The following is a 14,358-nucleotide window of genomic DNA, read 5'->3' as shown; positions in this document are numbered from 1 at the left end:
AGTTTCTCTTTGTTTACTTTTTCTTTCACGATTTACCGAACTGATTTTATATTTAACGCTTTGCTCTTCGCAAAAATTTCAAGGAAAAACTACGATCTTTCGATTTATATTGGAAACTTTAGAGAATTTGCAATAATGGCTTCGTGTAATAATCAAAAGAGAAAGGCTCTCATTTGCAGTTAGGCTCTTTTGTCGTGGGACTATCGATATGACTTTTTACAGTACTTGCTCCGAAACTTACAATTCTACAAAATTAACCAATTGGTCTACATTAATCTAGACATTCCAAGAAATCCAATGTAATCCAAATTAACGAAATCGGTTCAGTATCAACGAAGATACAGCCATTTGAAAATACCGTTCCGACTGTTTTTGAGGCTTGGTGGTTGGAGTGTTAAACAGATGTTTTCCATGGTACTACTACACTAACAACATGAACAATTTCGCGAGGTTATGCTGAAGAGCAGGGCTTTGGAATGCGCAGAATTCATTTTTCTAAATAAAGCAACGCTTGCTCTGTTCGAACTAATGTAAGAATCTATTCCGACGAACACTTTCTTTCAACACGGACGACGCAACGATCGGCGGAAAGTTTACAGGGGCCTTCTGACAGCGGCAGTTGTTTGTCGGAATGACAACACCGACTCGATCGCACGAAGCATGACTCATAAAAAAATAACTCAACTGACAGTCAGCGAAGATCTAGCGAGCAACCTGCAGAGCTCGTCTGTACCGTTTTGATGGTGCAGCTTTTTTTCCCTTGTTTGATATAATTGGGCTTACAACGTGAGACTGTAGGTAGCTTAGACAACCTAGCTTTCGAGAGAGAGAGAGAGAGAGAGAGAGAGAACCGACCGAGGATGGTTTTCGTTGACTTTAGGAGTATTTTACAAGCTTAGCGCAAGAAGAACAAAGAAGCAGAACGAGAAAAAGTAGCTGACTTGTTTCGAGTCGTGCTCGCCTGGTACTGTGAAGCTTTGAAGCGCGATCGTGAACGGGTATTTTACATACAATGTCATCCATCCATCGACTGGACAAGGCAGCAGCAGCGAGCGATCGAAAGGGAAAGTTACGATCGCCGGTACGAGCTGGGTTCGTCGCTTTCGGCCAGTGAGAATCTAATTTTACACCAAAGCGATCTTAAGCCGAACGCTTTTCTCGGAATAACTAGAAGTGGAAAAAAAATGCAGCCAGTAATGCAAATGTTTTCGATTTTATATAACATTAAATTATATCTGGCTTGATCGCATCTAATTGGTAATTATGATTACTAGATAATTGGATTAAACGCGATGATTTCGATTTCGTTTCATTTTTGATCGGAAGATTGGTGATGTCGATCGCTAAATGGAGCAAAGCGATTTCGAAATTGTGGGAACAGTTGGTAATGTTGGTTGGTTGGTTGGGTGGGTTTCCGCGTGAAATAACTCCATCGCGCCGCCGTGATCGAGTACTGGTGGAAAATGTTGTGCAAGAGCCTGCCCGCATAACAGATTCACATTTCATGGGGAAGTCGATTAGTTTTGATATATTAAAATATTTGCTAGATGTTTGCCACATGACATCGAAAAATAATAATTGTTTCCCGTCCGCTTGGTGTGCATCCTGTTCCTTTTTTTCGAATTAAACACGTGCACCATCAAAAAATGATCACTGTTCGTGTCGTATGCCATATGGTCATGTTTACTTGATAGTTCTGAGCCACGAGGTTCACTGCGAAACCATCGAGTGGATGGACTTTAAATAAAACAATGACTTCAAAACCTAAACAAGTTTGTCGGCTTGCCGCATTATACACTTAGCAGGGGTGCATCTGCTGCCTTGTTGTGGTAGTCGGAGAAGGGATTTGCAGTGTCATTAGATGGAGCTGCTTTACTCCTAACAGCGGTGAATCGTTCCGTAGCAAATAGAATCATATTTCTTGTGTGGCTCAACGAGATGATGCAGCAGTGCTTAAGTTTTCAGCTTGACTTATAATAGCATATGTCGGCAATTATTGCATATCGTGTTGTTTTTTTTTCGTGCTCCGTTGCAGATTCACCAGATAGTGTTGAGGGTATGAGAGACTTGGGAAATAATTAAAACAAATACAGTGTGCAAAGTAAACGAAGGTATACTGAAAAGTGTCAGACATTTGGCACTGGGTGCAGTGTGTTACAACATAAAAACATCGTCGGAAAATTGGTCGGTCCCATTCGTCCGACCATGGGAACGAAGATCGAGTACGTCGACTCGAGTCACATGTACGCGACCAACTACATCAGGAACTCGAAGGCGATCGCGGTGCTTTGGGCGATCTTCAGCATTTGCTATGCCATCATCAGTGTTGTCGCGTTCGTCACGCCTGGTAAGTGAATGTTGTTCTACATTACCTTTAGTATGTATGATTTTATAAGTGATGTATCAGCAATAGAGACCGTAAATGTTTACGCAACCGGTGCGCGTTGATTGAGTTTCGTGTGAACACGTTCTACTGTGATATGGAAGTCCTTGGGACTGACCAGATAGAGACATTCATTTGGGTAATTCAAATTCGTTCAGTACCAAAAAGTGAGATAACATTTTCGGTCGACATTTCCACGTAAAAGAAAGGCTACGTGAGAAAGTCATTTCCGTTTCGTGATACCCAAATACCTCAATCGTAAGGGTGCAATTACGAATAATTATTACACACCAACCAATCGCCGTAGATTCTGTGGTATTTTGCTTCTCGAAATTATTCACTTCTATCTGAACACCCGTTGATACGAAAGATGAGGAGGTTTTATGCCTGCTGGAGAGAGAGATTGCTAAATTTCATCTCCATCAGGCTTTTCCCTGCTTCAAAAAAAAAATCCGTTTGTGGTATGCTCTCACTACACTGGAGTTCACACATTCCTTATCACTTGTCCACACACAGTCTACACTAGAGATGGGTAAACTATTCGCGAATGGCTTAAAAGAACTAGTTCTTCTGGAAGAATGAGTAAACAACAGTGACCTCTGTGAAAATGTTCACAAAAATGAACGATTGCAACTTTACATAGATACAGAAAAGTTACTGGAGTTTGTTACCAATAAAATATAATTGTTCGCTCTCGTACGGGTTTTGCATAAACATTCATAATTTATGAAGAACGAACGAACGGTTCAGAAGAACTAGTTCTTTCGGTAGAAATACACTGAGGTCTTTTTTACGCAGATTTCCGTAGTTCCGAGTTTTTTTTTCACGCGAATTTTCAAAGATATCCGGTTTGCTTGTTTTGTCTTAGAAAATGCATGAAACGTCGAGATCTGGTGTTATCTCGAATATTTTTTAAGTTAACTTTCTAACACCCTCAATTTGTTTTAGAGTACACCAGATGTTGACGTTTCCTGCATTTCATTTGGCATAGAAAAAAATCTTCAATTTTGCAGTTTTTTCCTACGCGGATTTTTGAAGATAGGCGGTCCCAAATTCTCTAAGTCTCAAAGTCGATTTTTTTCAAACAATTTTTTTTATATAACACCAGATCTGGACATTTGGCATAAAGAAAAGAAATCCGAAGTTACGAGGTAATTTTACGCGGGACTTGGAGATACCTCAGTGTATCAAGTTCTGAACGGTTCTGTGAGATCAACTGGTTTGCCCATTTCTAGTCTACACCCTCATCTTATTATACTCAAACTCGTTGTAACCAAGGATGGCTTTTATCGTATCAAAGAACGCTCTCTAGCGACTCTTCGCACGATTCAATCAGCACCATCAGACGGATATTTTCTCAGCAACAAAAAACCGGCATGGTTTATTTAACATACACTACAAATAAAGTTTACCTATTTTGTCGTGAATACGACTTACTTTACTATGGGGCGCCTTTTCAAAATTTACCCTCTGAGAGAGTGATAAGTTTTTGATCGTGAATATCTCCTGTTATATCTAACGAATCAACATAATTCTTGCTACATGCCATCGGAAATATGATCATAATTTTATGATAAAACTTTCAGTTGTGTGACATATTCTTAAATAGTTCACAATTAAACTTTTCTGAAATGTTTGGTATAAACGAGTATCAAAGAGGATAATTCATATGGCGCGTTTGCCTTTCTCGTATTTTGAAAGCTCATAGCTCAGTGATCTGTAGAAGGATTTATATAATCTAACTACCAATAGAATCGAAAATCTTCAACTTGAACGTGTATTACAACAATATTGAAGTTTTTCAATAGTACACTATTGAAAAACCTGTTTGATTTAACCCATGACAGCACCAGCCAATCAGAAAGCGAGATGTCTGTATCTATACAAGAGCATCCATATAAAAGTTGAATGGTTCACTTTTCCTATCATTTGCTGAGCAACTCTTCCCGAAACAAGACACACGACAGCAACATCGAGGACCTGTCGTCTCATTGTTTCCCGATATGAATGCACGAGACACCGTCAGCACAATGACACCGAAAAAGGCAGCCAAAAAGTCCAGCAAGGCCCATTGCCGAAACAAGACACACACGAGAACCATCTCAGATCTCAATATTTCCTACCAAAAGATTCATCAAGATGGGAGTTAAAATAATTTGCACCGTCACTAACACATTCAATTACGAACGAAAATGCGAAAGTGATGATTTTGAACACATCTTTATACTAGTTTACAAATATGCCGTGCGAAACAGAGTTGCCACAGATCAATATGTATTTTTGTCGCGAGTACTTTAGTATGCGGCCGAAAACAAAAATTGTTAGAACAAATGTTTCCACTTGATTTGCGCATTCTACTTTCCAGGCGTATCAGAACTGGCTAAACTTAAAGCAATTCTAAATATTTCTTTATCACAGTGATGTGGTCATCCTGAAAAGGACGGGGTTTTCAACGGATGGCCAGCTGCAGATGGCGAGGGGTGATTTTCGTTTTCGTTGTCATGGGCAGCGTTACCGGTCAACTCCAACACTTCGGCAACCAAGTACTCCATCACTGCCGCCAGATAGACCGATGCACCAGCACTGACACGCTCGGCGTAGTTCCCCTTCCGAGGCAAGCGATGGATTCTGCCGCCAACTGGGCACTTCAGACCAGCACGGTTTGAGCGGGACTTTACCTTGCCCTTAATTGTTCCTCCACAATATGCTGTTAACAGCTCGACGACCCATTCAGTATTACTGGCTGCCGCTCTGCTAACTCTCTCTTTTATATCGTTTCACTGTTTCCCGTTCTGCGTATAGGAAAGGAATTCTAACAAAGGGGACGTCCTACCGTGCTACCACTAGCAGGTATAAAAGGAAATGTGATGTGAGAAATAGCGTCATTTAAGTTAAAGCAGCTACTCTGCACGTACGAGACACCGTCAGAACGATGGCTCCGAAACAGGTAGAAAAGCAGATTTGTACCGTCACTAACACATTCAATTACGAACGGCAATGCGAAAGCGAAAGTGATGATGTTGAACACATCTTTATACTAGTATGGGGTCGTGTGAAAATATGCCATGCGAAACAGGGTTGCCATATATACAGGTTAATCTGTATTATTATTATTACTATCATTATTATTATTAGAATCACTCTTGCATACCGAAGATCGTAGATACATTTCAGACCAGGCCATTGCAATTGTCTCGTACTGAAATTTCGAGAAGAATCAGATATCTTCGAACTTCATAGCTTCAATAAAAATAAACTACAAATTTGTCGTACCTAGCTTCCTATATTAGCAAATTAAAAAGGAATTGTTTCAAGTTTGGAACATATAGTTGTAGAATAGTAGCTGTTTAATGTAACTAATCTGTACTTTAATGTAGGTGTATCGCTTCAAATTCTATTAGTGAAAAAGAGGAAAGCTTGCACAATTCATACAATCAATCAACTAACTGATATTCGGAAAAGTGATGGGAGCGTGTCAGTTTTTTCGTATTCACGACATCCAGTTATGTCTCTGACATTACTCACCCGCCTTTTTTAAGGAGAAATCACTCATTGACGAGCTTTTCTATAAGCAACCCAAAATTAGGTCGTTTTCTACTAATAACTTCGCCTTGATCGTAAAAATCGTAATTTTTGAGATCATCACTCGTTACATAAAATTGAGGAGATGCAGTTTAGTTGATTTTGGGTAGGATTTCACCCAAAATTAGGTAGCGGCTAGTGAGAGTGTAGAGTGGAGTGCGAGAGCGAAATTCTCTCAACGACCCGTCTGAGCATCACGGGTGGGCACCAGTGATGCCACTTTTTCCTGCGGTAAAATCCGAAGATTTAGTTTGATGTGTATATCTGCTCTAACCCATAAATACAAGCATCCAGAAACAAGAAATCGGTAATAAATAGATGAGATTTGAAGACAAGACGAAAGATAAAAAATTTCTTAGTGTTATGAATGATTCGCAGTGAACACCGAGTCATACTGAATCTTTCTTTGAAGCAAATTTGACAAAAATCATCCAATAACTAGTGTTGCTCTGGCAGACTTAAAACCATTAATATTTTACTAATTCAAAAAACAATGATTTGTTTGCTGAGAAGATTTCTGAAAAGTTTTATTTAAAGATAGAAAAAATTAAACAATATAAGATGGAGGAAAGTTTGTTGAAATGATTTTTTGTTTGATAGAAGTTTCTTTAAAAAAATATTACAGGTTGCCGCTTATTCTAACTATGTAATGTCTGTGAATGCTCCACACCAGGGTTTTAAAATATTGAGTATGAGTTAATATAAAATATAAATAGTATGAGAATTATCAAGTCGAATCATCGATTCGATTTTCTGCGATAATTGTCAACTTGCGATTCTCTCTTGGTTAATTCCACACAGCGCCGATCCTTAGATTTCATATATTTTGTTAAGGGCCGTGAAATACTCAGAGTATGAAGCGGATCGAAGAAATGTAGAAACATTCTCTCACAGTTCATGCATTGAACGGTCATCTACCAAAATGACGATGTTGTGTACAATGTAAAGAAATATCCAGCCATTCTCTGCCAAATTATCGGCAATCACCAACATTGCTTCTAACTATCACATAACTTCGGATACCATATAACTAAGAACCTCAACCTCAAATTGACTAATTTGTTATGTTTTATAAAATGCATAATTTGTATAAAATATTTTAACAATAAAAATCATAATTTTGATGAGGTTTCCAAGAATTTGCATTCCTCTGCTAAATAGTCGATTAACAGCTCAAAATTAAAAAAAGGCGGTTGGGTAATGTCAGAGACACAGTTGAATGACGTGAATACGAATAAAGGGGATCGTTCAGTTCCTTTGATGTTAAAGATTTTGAATTCTTGAACTGGAATTCAGGAATCGAATTTAGAAGTTAGCCAAATTTTGTGCTAGGTCACATAACCGTTTCTAATATTTTCTACGTTTCGTCTTTGACTCATCAGTGCAGAGTAGCTCAAATTGAAAATAAAAATAAAAAGGTTTCTGATAAAGGCAGAAACTTTTCGTCTGCTTAGCGGTTCAAATTGAACTGAAGAGTTTAGCATTAGGCAGTTCAATATGAACTGCTCTGCACTGATGAGTCAAAGACGAAACGTAAAAAATATCAATTTCGATGCTAGATTCGGGAGTTGAATTCTGAACCTGAACTCGGTAACTGAATTCTGAATAGCTAAACTCATCACTGAACCTGTGTTGTGGAACTGAATTCGAGACCAGGATTCTTTTTCGGCTCTGAATTCTGATTCTAGTATCCTAGCTTTGACCTCGGGAGCTGGATTCTGATCTGCAGCTGAGTTTTAGTTGCAGAATTCCGGTCTAGAATATCGTTTTCAAAGTCGGATCAAGAATTCAGCTCAGAAGGACCAGAATTTAATTCAAGGAGTTCCTGAATTCAGTTACACTTCTAGAATGGAAGAACTAAACTTTGGAACCAAATTCTAGTAGAATAATACTTTTAACATCATTCAATTCTATAGTAGTTAAAAGTTCAATTCTATAGTTAAACTTTCTGACTTAGTTTTGGCAGCAAAAGTGAGCTTTTTACAGTTCTCGCTGCTACCACAGATGACAGATATACAGGCTCACATATGAACTGTGCGTAAAATTTGGTCAATCAGCGTGGCGAACACTTGCAGATGTCACCACGATCGACACAAGGTGCCACCACGATTTAGATGCCGCTTTCACATGAGCCACAATTTTTTGGTGCAACATTCACTTCGCGCTAGATTTCTGTTTTGCTGTTGGTTAAAATGACAAGTTTATTCCGATCGAATTCTCGTGTGATTTATGCGACATGGAAATAAAGTTGTCTTTAAAACTCAGGGAAATCGTGTGATAAGTGTTATGATTTTTGTGGTTGGAATATTTCTATAACAGGCAGGAGGATTTTGTTATCGTTCCGGAACGTAGTGGAACGTTTTGAAAAATCGCGGTGAACAGTCGAGTAGGTGGCAGTAGTGTTTTCAACGTATAGCAAATTAGAAATTTACATAGGATTTTGAAAAAAATTGTTCGAGCCAGTATATCTGTTATCTGTGCTGCTACCTTTTCCTCCGTGGTTTGTATTCATTTTTCTTCTACAATGCTGCTTTGTTTGGGAAATCGGTCAAAATTTGGATAAATCGGCGTTTACGATATTGACGCTCTTTTGAATCAGTTTGTGCACTTGCCTTGGGGAGAGGTTTGACGTCTTCAGAGAGGCCAACATTTGCAGCAGATTCCATGCTGATGGGCGAGTTTTACTCGGGATCAATCTGTGACAAATTCTTACAAGAATTTTAAGTCCTATCAGAGTTTTGATGGCATTTGGTACATAAAATATTGGAGATGACTCATTAATCAACAACAAATTTTAAATGATTGTAGTTTCTTAGTATTTCAATTCGTTAATCGTTTCAATTTTTTTATTACCTCTACATTAAATAATCAACTCGGCCAACCAACCCCGCACAAAACATTCGCGCTTAACAAAAAAAAAAAAAATAAATAAAAGTAAGATTACACTGAGAATAGCTATACCTTTTTGTAGAGATGATTGGAATACCCTTTTCATATGTTTTTGAGAGTAGGATATACATATATTCGCGTTACATACATTACTTTACAAAACTAAAAATTTATCCGAAATTACGTCGGTACATGGACGACCTAATACCCATAAAAACCACTATAGATGTCTCCACGGCGCATAATAGTCATAATATTTTAGTCAGCTTTCACTCTATCGACCTTTTGCTTGGATTGGGGTAAACAACTGCCAAACCAAGATTTATGATATATTAACTTGTTACTGAAGTGATGATGAAACAGTGGTTACATTTTAAGGCCTTTTGGCTACTACTTCCGGAATCGGGAATCAATGTTACCGAATAGACAATTATTGATTGTTAATCGTTAGACAAGCAGACCAGAGCTGGTTAGTACGATCGCTACTTCCGATCGCATCGGGGACTAATATAGCTAAAATGGCTTTAATTAGTTACTAGCTGTCAAAATTTGCTAATCGAAAGCTATTTAGTGCATACTTACATAAGTTTTGTATTTTTATGGACGTTATGATTCAATTGGAAATTTTGTGGTAACCAGACTCATCAATCTGTAGCTTTGAAGCCGGAGCTGCGATTAAGTAATGTCAGTATCCATAGAGAATACTGAGTGGAACAAAGCTAATGAATGAAATAACAAAACAGAAAATAAATGCAAACTGGAGCGAAGAGATTTTTTTGTGAAATAATGTCACATAAACGAGACTGTGATTCAAACGACATAGGAATTTGAGCTTTAAACTGCATCATTTTTCCAGATTTTTTCGTATGTCCGATTTTAAAAACTATCAAACATCTACCGGCACTGATTATTCATCTTAAGGATGCCTATCTTTATCGCTTGACATTCCAAGCTGTTGATTTATTAAGTTTTTTATTTATTTATTTATTGATTTAATTGCATTTGATACGTACTAATTTTCATTCATTTTAGATACATTTAGTGAGTTTTCCCCATATAAGTTCACGGCAAGCTCGTCTCAAATAAGTATAAGTAGATTTGAAGTCAAATCTACGGATTCGACCTCAAGAAAAAGTGGCATCACTGGTTCTATATTCGCTCTATCTTCCATTGATTCGTCGTCGCAATTGTTGTTGTTATTGATGTTGCTTTTGGAAGCATCGGGTAGCCCAGGTAACAATTCGAATTCCTTATGGTTTTGATTATAATTGATTTGAGTTTTGTAATTGATTTTTCAATCACTACCTGTTTTATGACAACTATAATAAGTGTCTCTTTTGAAAAGTAATATCATAGTTTTTAAAAATTCTATAAAACCCTTTACCTAAACTAGCAACTGGACTAAAATTAAAACAATTTGTACTAGAATAAAAGCATGTAAACTCTCTTAATATTGCTTTCAAAAATTTTCTTTAAAACATTATTGTCAGTTAAATTCTTTCATAAATCTAATTTTGTGTGTGTGCGTGTGCGATTATTGACAGTTCCACTCAGAGCAAATTTGAGGGTTCTAAAGTACATTTATGACACATTTGTTGTGGGCTATTTGATTTATTGATTCTTAGTTGCAGAGTAATTTACAATAAAAAAAATTTCATGGCCGCCATTATGAGATTATTTGCCGTAGCCTTTATTGACATCAAATAAACTTTTAAATGCAAAAACGAGGAAATATGATGGACTTTCATGATTCATTTTCAGAACGTATGCACAAGTTTTAACGCCACGAAATAGTTTTATACAAAAATGACGATGAATCACAGAAAATAATTTCCATAAATAATGTTTGTGCGAAACAAACCGCATTTATTACAAGGTGATTAGTTATATTTCTTATTTTTATCCATACGTCCACGATAAAAATAAAAGCACATGAAGTTTCTACGATCGGAAAAAGCCTCAAACTCGTAAATAGAAACTAATATATTCTTACTGATTAGATTTAAAGCAGATATGACACACACATAGTCAAGAAAAATATTATGAAAACGACAGTTTATTTATAGCGGAATTCATTCCATTCGAACAAATTTACTGTTGATCGTGAAGCTGGTTTCAAAATTTTCTTGAATTTGGAGTTTTAACGCAGGTTTATGCTGATTCTTCACTTTACTTTTTAAACCTTATGAAGGATGGCAGGAACATGCTCTTATAGAGGTTTCGGTAGGCTTTCGCGGAGTCTAAAGTTTTAATGCAAGATTTATTATGCAGCATTGAAGACAGGTACAAGTATTTATTAATATTAAAAATGTTACTTGGGAGGGTTTCTCTGTCTTGTTTTCGTTTACTTGTGTATTGGTAGCATGCGTAAGATCCGCACACCATTAAGAACACCAGTGAAAAACATTGTTCCACCATGTCCTCTCGAGGGAAAGAATCTTTCTGTTTTGAGATAAAGCTTTTCGAATTGATTTCCACCCAGCCTACTACGATTGTCACATACACAATTCAATTACATCGTTCTCAGAGGCGACATTTGCATTCACTCCTTAAGAGCAAATTCAGCAGCTAGAAGTTCTATTTGGAAGCTCTGTAATAGTAAGGAAACTGGAACAAACGTATCCCTAGCAAGCCGTTCTAGTTTTATTTTTCGACTAGTTCTTCTGTCACATTTAAAACTGGCCTACGATACCGTTCTATTTTTTGTATATTTGAAACACGAGTAAAACACTGCTGGGGCTGCCAGTTTTTTTTCTTGTTATAAAATCCACATTTAAATTTTGTAACTGACATAAATTATGCACCTAGAACTAGAACACTTCTGAACATGCCCTAAGCGAATTTGCTATTTCTAGTAACGAATGTTGAGGTTGAAGCCAAACACTATTGAACGTGGACGTGAAATTACCACCGCCCCTTCGCATCGTCTAACTTAATAATTTATTTTATTTTTTTTAAATCATATTAATCTTATTTTATCTACTAAAAAATTGTTATAAATAGCTTGGAATATGCCTCATGCGAAGATTGAATTGCTACGTTCAAAACAACAGTGATAATAACGAACAAAATCTTATCATTTTCGAAACGGTATGGACGCCTAATAAATGGTGTAGGGACTCAAATTGCATCTCAAGAAAATTCTGACAAACTGATCTGAGAATATTCGATAATTTCTAAGTAAGAATTAAAACCAAAGTCGAAAGATTCGCTCTCTTTGAAAATCAGCTGATTTGAATCGTGAAAGTTTTTGGTAACCGTAGCTACTTATTGTCATTTTGCATATGCTTTATTGGCGTCATAACCAATAAAAAACTCTTTAATTTGTAACTCTGGAACTGGGACATTGATTCGAATATAAATTAGCAAATCAGCAAAGCTGTTGTGTTTATGGGATGTTACATTTTTCTAAAATTGTTAAGCAAAATTTTGTATCCACATAATTCCTGCTTTCCGCAAAGCAAAGATGCGGGTAATCGAATCCAATACCCCGGATTAAAGGGTAAAACAACAATAGAGAAGCTGCGCAGCGCCGACCAATTTCGACTGGTCTAATCATATAATTAATTCAATTTTAGACCGAGAAGCAAATTGCCAAGCGAATGTTGTCTGAAACGATGAAACGCAATGAGGAGCAGTTTTGTACATGAAACTGGATTTTTTTTCGCACGCGTACGTTCCATGGCGGAAATTCCTATTTCTGCTCATCGCGAACGGGGGAAAAACATAATTATAGCGCTTCGCATAAATTATCAGCTAATTATTAATTTTTGGCGTCGCACTGTGGTTCTGAAACAATCGGATTTGGTATTATTGAGTTAAGGAGGAGATATTATTTGGATTATTTTGACAGAAAACATCAGACATTTGTACTAAAACCACATGTTTTAATTTTTTCTTCGTTAAATCGATTTAATATTACAGTCGTTGAACAAAATCTTAGCAAGTCTTCCATTAAATTATTTTGTTTTGCTCTAGTATTCTGCACTGATACGCATTTCGTCTACGTAGAAAAAATGTGAATTTCACTGGTTACATATTTCTATAAACGATACAATTCACAACTAATTAACTTTTCATATGACGCAAAATCCCACCTGCACACAATTTTACAGGTTTAGAGTGTAATTTGCACTCCGCTACCAAGTGTCACTGTATGGATTTATATGGATCAATTATTCATCAAGCAGATATGAGCTTCTGTGTTTCAGTCGATTAACTGACGTGCTTAATAAGCTAATGTTACTCGGTTCAAGTCGCGCTGGTGCTATCGATCTTTTGCTTTTTATTTCATACGATTTTAAACTTCTTCAATTTTCAAATCACACAATTTTATGCGTTCTTGAATTTAAATTTGTGTGAAATACGATGCTCCATTTGTATGCATTTTGAAAGATGTAAAATCACAAGACTTTCTACAGTCTACAAATAGTATATGAAACACGTGTCAGGATACGAGGAAGAAATACAGTGAATTTCAAACAACGATTCCAGAATTTTCCAGATTTTTGCTTCATAAAGCTTTTTACTGATACGTTTAATCGGAAAAAATCGTTTAAAGTGTTCTAGTGGGTATAAAGAGGCTTAGACCGTTTTTGTCGTGAATACGACTTACTTTACTATGGGGCGCCTTTTCAAAATTTACCCTTTGAGAGAGTGATAAGTTTTTGATCGTGAATATCTCTTGTTGTATCTAACGAATCAACATAATTTTTGCTACATGTCATCGGAAATATGATCACAATTTTATGATAAAACTTTCAGTAGTGTGACATAATCTCAAATAATTCAAAATTAAACTTTTCTGAATTGTTTGGTATAAACGAGTATCAAAGAGGATAATTCATAAGGCGCGTTTGCCTTTCTCGTATTTTTAAAGCTCATAGCTTAGTGATCTGTGAAAGGATTTATATAATCTAACTACCAATAGAATCGAAATTTTTCAACTTGAACATGTATAGCAAAAGCATTGAAGTATTTCAATAGTACACTATTGAAAAACCTGTCTCATTTGACCCATGTCAGCATCAGCCAATCAGAACGCGTTCTGAAGAAGAGAACAAAATATCTGCAGCTGTACAACAAATCGTTCGAGAAAAATGTTCCGAACAGTGTTTAATATCGTAGTGAGTTCCACAATTTGGTCTTTCTGAAAGGCAGGAATGAATCTCGTACAGCATCCTGATAGTATATTTCAATGAAATGCAAATCCAAAATGAAATAATCGACATTAAAGTTAGAACCGCCCATTAGTGAAAAAGCTACAAACGAAATCACGTAAAAAGAAACCTCTTAACAAAAATTGGATCAGTTTGGATTCTAGCGTTACTGCAAGCAGATGTATCGTGTGTCGTTTGCAAAGCTAGTTTCGCTTCCGGCAAGAGCGATTACGTCACAGCTGCTAGTCGTTTGCATTGGTGAAAAAGAAACGAAAAGAGGACAACGGTGGGGAGCATCACACAAAATCAGCCGTTCTAATGGCTCTGAAAGTTTTCTAAAGAACT

General features: G+C 36.8%; 1 protein-coding gene across 6 annotated transcripts in view; it reads left to right on the top strand.

Moving 5' to 3' along the window:
* LOC131435832 (LHFPL tetraspan subfamily member 3 protein) overlaps positions 1-14,358 on the top strand; it is a 45,704-nt gene that overhangs the window by 13,365 nt on the left and 17,981 nt on the right. For all 6 annotated transcript variants that reach the window (XR_009230547.1, XM_058604056.1, XM_058604054.1 and 3 more), the window contains one exon: positions 2,036-2,347. Coding sequence is in view for 5 of the 6 variants with exons in the window: in XM_058604056.1 (XP_058460039.1) it covers positions 2,206-2,347 (142 nt within the window). In the remaining variant the exon portion in view is untranslated. The remainder of the gene's footprint in view (positions 1-2,035; positions 2,348-14,358) is intronic.

The sequence above is a fragment of the Malaya genurostris genome, chromosome 3 (genome assembly GCF_030247185.1).
Source record: "Malaya genurostris strain Urasoe2022 chromosome 3, Malgen_1.1, whole genome shotgun sequence".
NCBI lineage: Eukaryota > Metazoa > Arthropoda > Insecta > Diptera > Culicidae > Malaya > Malaya genurostris.
This window is presented reverse-complemented; position numbering and strand designations above follow the sequence as displayed.